The sequence below is a fragment of the Arachis hypogaea genome, chromosome 7 (genome assembly GCF_003086295.3).
Source record: "Arachis hypogaea cultivar Tifrunner chromosome 7, arahy.Tifrunner.gnm2.J5K5, whole genome shotgun sequence".
NCBI classification, from domain to species: domain Eukaryota; kingdom Viridiplantae; phylum Streptophyta; class Magnoliopsida; order Fabales; family Fabaceae; genus Arachis; species Arachis hypogaea.
Window position 1 is genome coordinate 9,111,909 of NC_092042.1, and position 9,210 is coordinate 9,121,118.

General features: G+C 26.7%; 1 protein-coding gene across 2 annotated transcripts; it reads right to left on the bottom strand.

Moving 5' to 3' along the window:
- Nucleotides 1-23: 23 nt before the first annotated feature.
- LOC112702366 (xylan O-acetyltransferase 1) lies at nucleotides 24-3,237 on the bottom strand. 2 transcript variants are annotated; one of them, XM_025753363.3, is made up of 6 exons: nucleotides 2,980-3,212; nucleotides 2,109-2,863; nucleotides 1,846-2,017; nucleotides 1,067-1,275; nucleotides 810-968; nucleotides 24-732 (listed from the first exon to the last, which is right to left on the bottom strand). In XM_025753363.3, the coding sequence occupies exons 2-6, from the start codon at nucleotides 2,819-2,821 to the stop codon at nucleotides 384-386; spliced, it is 1,602 nt and encodes a 533-aa protein (XP_025609148.1). In that variant the 5' UTR covers nucleotides 2,822-2,863; nucleotides 2,980-3,212; the 3' UTR covers nucleotides 24-383. The 2 variants fall into 2 exon arrangements, with proteins under 2 accessions (XP_025609148.1, XP_025609147.1); XM_025753362.3 differs by having other exon boundaries at nucleotides 2,109-3,237.
- Nucleotides 3,238-9,210: the final 5,973 nt, after the last annotated feature.

Consider the following 9,210-nt stretch of genomic DNA (forward strand, 5'->3'; position numbering starts at 1 on the left):
TAAAAATAAACTAAACCGAACCCTTATACAGAAAATGTTGATAGTGACATTCATTGTGTGATTGCTTTATTTCTTTTTCAAGGATAGATTGTACAATTCTGGTGCTTCCGTTGCATCCGACCTTAGGCTAAGTTGGTTTAACGAATAAAATGGGAAAGTACAACAAAAAAACAAAAAAGAAGGAAAATGCTGTCCATGTCCTACAAAAACTAACAGTAAATGACTTGAGTAACAAAAAAGCTTATAGGGACAACAAACGCTGTAGCACTGATGGGGACCAAAAAAGGAGAACTTTTTCTTTAAGTAAAAGAGAAAGAATAACAATTAAGTAAAAAAGAGAAAAATGAGAAGTATTGTATCAAAGTATCTATATGTATTTGGGGTCAAGATTGAGAAATGATACGTGTGTAAAGGAACTCATTCCAAGTGTCAGGCAATCCTGGTAGACACCAATGGATGCAATCTGCATAAGTAGCTGGGTCAGCTTGCTGTTCTTTTGTTAGCATCTTCCCTTGGCGAATGGTATAAACAGATGTATGTGCATCTTTCCTGAACTCTGATAATGTTGTTATGTTAATGAAATACACTGGAACCTTCATTGACTTTGTCACATTGTTGGCTATCACAAAAAGTCTTCTATCTGTTCCCACATTCAATGGGGTGGACATGTTTGTAACCGGAGTGGTTTCCTTGGCACATTTTATGCCTTCTGGGTTGTTCCAATCCTCACTCCTACAATGTGCAAATTTATTCATTATTATTATTCACCAAATAAACTAGCAAAATCCAAAAGGTTAGTGATTAATTACTTGATATGAAGAGGGGAGGTGCTGGTGAAGAAAACTTTGGTTCTATTTGGGTCAATGTTGGCATCCACCCATTTTGACCATGTATCAAGCACTCTCGCATATGCTACTGGCCTTGGCACTTCATCATATTCCGTGGACCCTTCATCAAACGTCCCTCGTCTATACATTGCATAAGGATCAGTGTCATGAATTTGCTTCAAAGCTAAGAATAAGATAACTTAGAAAACAAGAAATAGTGTATATATTATTGTGCTCACAAGACTTTCATAGCGAAAGTGTTCATCCACCAAATATATGTGTTGAAGATCAAGTAGTCCACATTAATCCAATTCACACCATGCTTTTCAATGGATTCAGGCATGATTATCCGGTTCAATATGCTGTGCATGTTTGGATCATCTGAATTTGACTCTACAAGGAATGGTGCCCAATAGAACTCCACTGTAGTAGTAGTGTGGTCCGGTTCCTGCATGCGCATGCATCAAAGCTTAGTTAATCAAATTGAGAAAAAGAAAAGTAAAAAATTACACTAACATTTTCTTGTACGCTAATCAACTTTGGCAATAAAAGAATGAATCGGTCAAATATATAGACAACATATTACGGGTACATAAGTTACATAGCTCAATCAAATTGGAGTGGATCCCAAGCAATGGTACTTTATTTATATATATATATATATATATATATATATATATATATATTCCCACCTGACACAACATGTCATTTCTTAATTGCCATTGTGATTGGCACAATCTTCCGATCCAAGGCCAGATCTTGCAAACTATTTGGTAGTTAAAGAACTAACCCCACTTGGTCATCAAAGTCAATGGCCCACTTAATTTGAACCCATCATTGTTACTAATCTAATGTATATGATGTCATACTAGTGCTTCATCGTTATGGCAAATTATTATAATGTATGATGATTAAAGAGAATGAAAAGTAGCTTTCTTCTTTTGATTTTACCTTTTTATTTATTTTTATATAGTTTAGCTACATGAACTCTAAAAGAAGAAAAAGGAGAGATAGTAACCTCAATTTTGAAGATAGCAAGAGAACCATCCTTGTACCATGTTTTCTGCTCCGGAGGAGCCACAGATTGAACCATACAAACCATTGATTCCCACTGGTTTCTGTTCAGTGAGTCTCCAACAAACATTAGCCTCTTCCCTCTTATCTTCTCAAACAATAGCCTTGGCTTGAACCTTCAAATTAAATACGCAACCAATAAGAACATAACTAGCATCAATTAATTGGAAAAAAAAAAGGGAAAATTGATTAAAAAAATTTATTTACTTGGGCATAGAACAATCTCTTGGTTGCCACCTCCAATTCTGATAGAGGGAATCAGGTCTTCCATTTCTCATGCATGTGACTTGTGAAGTGAGGAACTCACACTGTTCTTCTTTGTACAAAGGATGTGTTATGTTATCAAAAACCCACTCTCCATTGAACAAGTCACAATCTTCTGGTGGCAACTCAACTACCTCCTCTTCTTCATCATCATCAACATCATCATCATCATTCTCCACAACTTTCATCTCAATCTTCTTATTGTTCTTATTCTTCTTTGTCTTCTTCTCTTGTTCTGCTGCCACAATCGTTTTCAAATCAACTCGTTCTTGGGGTTCTTCAGAATCATTATCCGTTGTTGTTGTTGTTGTTGTTGTTTCAAGTTGAGTCCTTGATGAACTCTTAGAAGAAGAAACAGTGACAGTGACACTGTCTCCGTTATTATTATTACTACTACTGCGATGATCTTCTTCATCTGCTTCTTCATTATTATCCTCTTGTTTCTTGGTGGTGATGACACTTTGAACCACAGTAGTAGTTTCTTCTTGCACGTGTTTTGAAGATTCTTGAATTTCTTGAGCCTTGTGAGTAGAAAAGGGAAACTCAGCAAGGGACTTAACATCCTCGTTGTACATGAAGACTCCAAAGAGGAAAATGGAGAAAACAACGACGAAAACAGAGAGGTTGTTGTTCTTTCTTGCCTTCATTGCTCCCATTTCTGAGTTGAAAAGCGGAGTCTTTCGACGAATGATAAAGGGCTGCATGATAAAGAAGAATATGTGATAAGAAGATGATGAATGAGATAAGAGAGAAGAGAGGTAGAAATATAGAGACACATTTGAGAAAAAATAAATAAGAGATAGAAGAAGATGACTTTGTTTGTTGAAATTAGGGGTTTGGTGGAATGGCCTTGTCTTGGAAGGAAGTGAAACAGAACACAAGAACAGAGAGAGATAGAGAGAGAGGAGGGAGAGTTGTCTTTCTCAGCTCTCAAGTTTCTTTATCTCTTTACTCCATTTTGTTCATCCATTTCCACTCTTTCTTTCTTGGAGAAATCTTTTCTCTATGTTTTATGTGTTTTCTTTGTCTAGGACTATTTCTGTTTTTGTAGAATTTTACATTATTATTGAGTAGATAAGTTAACCGTGGAAACTCTTCATAAAATTGTTTTTATACCGAGTTACTAGTTAAAAATTATTAGATGGTTTAATATATCTGACTAAATTATTATTTAACAATTTTTAATTATTAATTTTATATTAAAATAATTACACATGAGTTTTCACCTAATTTCATATATTTCAGTTATCTTTTTAATACGTATTTGATCTACATATTAATTATATTGCTATATAGGTTTACCTTAGGATAAATGGTTATATTAGTTTCGAAAATCACTTATTTTTTAAATTAATTTTTTTGAAAGATTTTTTTAATTAAATTCATTTTTAAAATATTTTAAATTAGTCATTTTATCACTTTTGTTGCTAACGACGTCAAAGTTTGTTGATGTGACACGTTAAGTGATATCACAATACATACCAAGTAGTCCTAATTGACAGCTAACATGATAAGTTTATGAAATTATATAAAATAAACCCCAAATTGAGGGATTCCAATGCCTCAAGTTCTTCCTTCAATTAAGCTTTGATTTGATCTAATTTCGTAAACTTATCATATTAATAGTCAATTAATACTCTTATGTGTGTGTTGTAGTATCTCTTAACATACCACATTAATAAATTTTGGCGCCATCAATAAAAAAAAATGACAGAAGGACTAACACGATTAATTTAAAATCTTTAAAAGACGAATTTAATTAAAAAAAATCTTTCGGAGACAAATTTAAAAAATAAATGATCTTTCAAGGACGAATTTGATCATTTACCCTTTTATTTTTTTATTATTCAATCAAATATTTATATGTTTTAAAAATATTTAAAATAATAATAGATGGATATATAAATCAAATATCTTTGCTTATATAATTATGTAATTAAAATTTTCACTTATTTGTATATGATTCTCTTTGTAATCAAATCCCTCCTAAACAGAAACATGACAAAATAAGAAAATGAGAGTATAATTATTATTAATTAAGGTAATAAAACTCACACATAATAAAAATTATAGATACAATAGCAATGAATTCTTTACTATATTGCTTTATAATTTTCTTTGCTTTAGGGGATATTTTTCTATTTGATAGAGATGTTAGCATTATTCTTTTATCAATGGTTGAGATCATTGTAAATTCTTTTTTAAAAACTAATTTTTTATTCATTTTAGGGAAGTTAAATTTATAGAAATAAGAGTATCCATAGGCGACTCTTATCATTAATGAGAGAATGTAACCTCTAAAAAGCAATTCAATAACACCATTGGTGACTTGGTGTAAACAAGTTTTATACTTTCATTTTTAGTGTTCTTTAATTTGAGTCCTTGAGCCTTATTCTAAGTCTCTAACCTTATTATATTGAAAGAATTTCAAATGTAGTAGAGATACTGGTGTTTTAATAATTTTAATCGTAAATCTCAATTATAAAAAAATATATAATTTATATTAATTAAAATCAACGCTTAAAATTATTAGAATACCAATATTTTGGATATATTTAAAAATTTTTCTATTATATTATAACCGGTTGAACTCATCATACAAGACTTATGTATGTATACTTAAAAAAGAAAAAAAGACAAAAGAGAAGGATCAATTAATTAGTCTTTACTTTACTTTATTTAATTTGGTTTGAATTTTTAATTTCCCTTGATCCTTTTGGCAACTACTTTCAACAACAGATCTCCCTCTTAAAATTGAGACAATACGTGAGGAGTAATCTCAAAGCCTGCAAGCTAAGCTAAGGTTGGTAGAAGTCTCACTCAAAATGAAAAGGGTGGGAGTTTGGTTCTTTGGTTGACACCATGTTGTTGTCTTTCAGCTTTCTCATACTAATCTTTCATAGTCTAAGTTATTGTTAGTGTCTTAGCTTGTATAGTTATGTTTTCATGGTATATATGTTTTAGGAGGGCCACCATGGATTATCATGTTTCGATTTTTTTTTATTGAGATATTTACAGGATGATGAAAGTGATGTATGGTATCATCCGTCCAAAAGCAGTTTATCACAATTATTTGTTGGATCAATTAATTTAGCTACAAGTTTATTATACTGTGGAGTATAGTTACAGTGACTAAAAAACTTTAGCAACACTTAAAAAATGTTAATAAAATTAAAGTCATACTTTTTATATTTTAATAATATTTTTTTATTTTTTAAATTAAAAAATTGTTTTTAAATAATAAAAAAATATTACTTTAGTTTTATAAGATTATATAATCATCGTAGTCACCATAACTATAAACACTATAATATCCACTTTATTATATATTGGTGTATATATATATATATATATATATATATATATATATAGTGGAAAGGAAAAATAATGAAGAGAATGAAAATTCTCTTTAATTGATAATTGAATAAATATTACATAGAATGTGTTAATTTTTTCGAATGAGGTAAATATTTCTTTATTTTTGTTCTCGGTACGTAAACACTTCTTCATCATATAGAATTAGCTTAGTAATTAATTACATCATGTACCATTTTATTTTATTTTATGATAATTTCTTTTGGTTGAAAATATATAATAGAATATGACACATTTAGTGTTAGTTTATATTACTTTTATAATTAATTACTTATGGTTCGTAAATATTTAAAAAGATTAATATAATATAGATGTTATTAAAAAAATCTATTGGCAGAATCCAGATTCCATATATAAGTCAACTATTAAGGCATTTGAATTCTTTTATTTTTGGGCTGTATTATTCTACTTTTTTAAATGGACTTCATTTTATTCTACTTTTTTAAATGGACTTCATTACATTAGTGATTCCCTGTAAAACTAGAGGGAAAACGAACTACAAAGCCTTTGATTTATTATGGACTTCCCATTAATTAATTAACACATCTTTAATTATCCAGAATGTTTATTCATTATATATGTCACCTCAATTCTATTATAATGATAGTTTGCTACTTTTCCTTTACCTCGTTTGGCAGTTGGCACAAGCCTTGAAGAAAGTTGTTGCTTCCTTTAATATTTATGAATCTCAATATATGACAGGAAAAAATAAATATTTTGTTAGATTGATTTTGAAAGGAGCAATGCTACTTGCTAGTAAATATATATTATTATTTTATTATTATTTAAATATTTATATTTATATTTTATAAAAATTTTATATAAAAAATATATAATTTACACCTATATTTATATTATAAAAAATTCGGTAAATAGTAGTAAATTTTTGCGGCAATTAACGACTTTTTTTAATATATCTACTGCTAAATGCTGATTTGTAGCGATTAAAAAAAACACCGCTAACAATTTAACAGTATTTTATTTTAGAACCGTTTACAAATAGCAGCTATTTTACTTAAAAATTGCTTATCAAAATTCGTACATATAAATTAATATATTTTGTATTATTTTTTTAATTTATATATATTATTAATAAAATTATTTATTAAAAATAATTTAATATTTATGTTATTAAAATAATAACTAAAAATATTAAAAATTGTTGGCGATGAGAATTTCTCTCCTGGAAATGAATTTGCGCATTCTAAAGTCTTTTAATTTTTTTTCAGTAGTAATTAATAAAAGGGTAGATTGGTAGAGCTAAGCAGCTAACACAATCATCACTGAAATAATGTCATCACCAAGTAGCTAAGTAGCTAACACATACACGATCTTGTTGCACAAAAAATAACTGGTATAACAAAATAAAAAGTAAATATTGTTATATTCTCAAATTGATAATATTTTTTATTATATATTATTTTTTAAATTACTTTCACAATAATAAAATATAATAATAAAGAATAAAATAATAAAAATAATGAATAATTTGATAAAATCATGTAAAAAAGAAGGACAATTTACCTAATTAAATAAATTGAGTGAATTCTTTACCTATATACACAAAATAGAAACTTCTTACGTACATATGCATTTTTATGTTTATGTAAATCGTGGGAGCCAACCCCGATTTTAATTTAATACGTAAACCGTGGCTACTAGGCACAGTTTACTTGTGAATGGAATGTATCATAAACCGTGGCAAGCTCATGTTGTCTTTTTTTCTATTTTATGGAGTACATGTAGTACTCTCTACTTATCTTTATTTTACTTAATTAAAAAAAATGATAAATATATATAGAGAATAGTAAAAAATAATGAAAATGAAAATGAAAATAAAAATTTTTTAAAAAATAATGGAACAAAATATGATTTAACATATTAAATATAAAATTAAAAAAAATTAGCAATTAAAATTATGCAACAAAAATAGTTCTTTAAATTTAAATTTTTATATTTACTTTAAATTAAATAAGATTAAAAAATAAATAAATTTATAAATATTTATAAATTTTTATCTTAATTGTTACATATAATAACAACATAATAATTTTAGTATTATACTTAAATTAATTTAAATTTTATTATTCTATACATTAAAAAATAAATAAGTTATAAAATTTTTATTTTTATTTTTATTTATTAATAATTTATTATTTATTAATTTTTTATTTTTTATCTCAAATTTATAATTTAAAAAAGATAAAAATTAATTTCCTAAAAATATTAGAAAAAAATAAAAAATATAAAATTATAATTTTATTTTGAAATTAAATAAAATTTTAAGAAAATCTTAATAATTTTATTAGTTAGAAACATAGAAGTTGACATATTAGATCTTGAGAAATATTAAGAATTATTACAAATAAGTGTTAAGAATAGGGAAAATATTCAACAATAATATAATATTTTTATATTCAATTGTATATGTTAATAGTAGCTAAAATAGTAGTGTCCATATAATATTACTCTTTTAAAAAGATATAAAATATTTGATATTATTTTTTTATAATTGGCTAATTTTATAATTTGATTAACAAAAAATCTGAATATTTGAGATCTTAAATTTTGTCTGAAAGCAATAAAATATGACTTAACAAGTACATCTGAAAAATAATAAGGATCTATATAATAGGTATACATCTAGATATCTAAATTAAAGAAGAAAAAAAATTCCTTTAGCAAATTTTTAATAACTCAAAAGTTAACACAATGGTAGTTATGGATCAAAGTGATAAACAAAAATGAGAGTTGGAATAATGGTTTAGATTCAAGATCTCCTCTTCATAAACAGTGGGAAGCAACCACAGTGTACGCCTAAGTTTTTTTCTTTCTAACCCGTGGTAGGTAGCCACGAATTATGCCCAATCTCTTCCAACCATAAATTCTCCTAACCTCCAATGGTTTACGTTGAAACTAAAAACCGTGGTTAGTTCCCACGATTTACATAAAAACAAAATTACATATGCACGTAAGAAGTTTCTGTTTTGTGTATATAGATAAACGAGGTAAATTGCCCAAAAGAATGACAATATCAAATTTAGACGTGATCACACTTATTAATTACTATTTTCGATTCACATGCAATAGCCCACGTTTAGACACATGCATCAAAAAAAGTCTTAATTTTTTTTAATTTAAAATTTTATTAAATTTTTAATTATATTTTATTATTTTTATATTTTTTTAATACATTGTTTTTAATTTTATAATCAAATTTTTAGTATAAAAAATACTAAAATTAACTGAATATTTTTTTACAAATTAAATATATTCATAATTAAAATTTTAACTAAATATTTTATCGTATATATTTTAGAAGAAATATTTTATTAATTTTAATATTTTAATATAAAAATAATTTAATTATAAAATTAAAAATAAAATAAGAATTTAATTAAAAAATTATATAAATTTAACTAAAAATTCAATAAAATTATAACAATCAACAGAATAATTAAAAAAAACCCACGTTTTATAGGATCGATCGATCGACTTTGAAAATATATAATAATTGATCACACGAAAGTATAAAGAAAGAAAGAGAAAGGAAATTAAATGAAGGAAAGTTTATTAGGTTACCAACTCAAAGCGAAAATAAGAATAGCAGAGAAACAAAAAATAATGATGATGTTTAAGAATTTAAGGGCAAGATCATATGCATGCTATT

Bases quoted from the DNA above. Each gene is read 5' to 3' on its own strand.
- LOC112702366 (XM_025753362.3), bottom strand. From the start codon at position 2,869: ATGCAGCCCTTTATCATTCGTCGAAAGACTCCGCTTTTCAACTCAGAA. The intron at 1,276-1,845 runs GTTACTATCTCT...ATGCGCATGCAG, and splicing joins TTGCTATCTTCAAAATTGAG to GAACCGGACCACACTACTAC. The intron at 733-809 runs GTAATTAATCAC...TGCACATTGTAG, and splicing joins ACCTCCCCTCTTCATATCAA to GAGTGAGGATTGGAACAACC.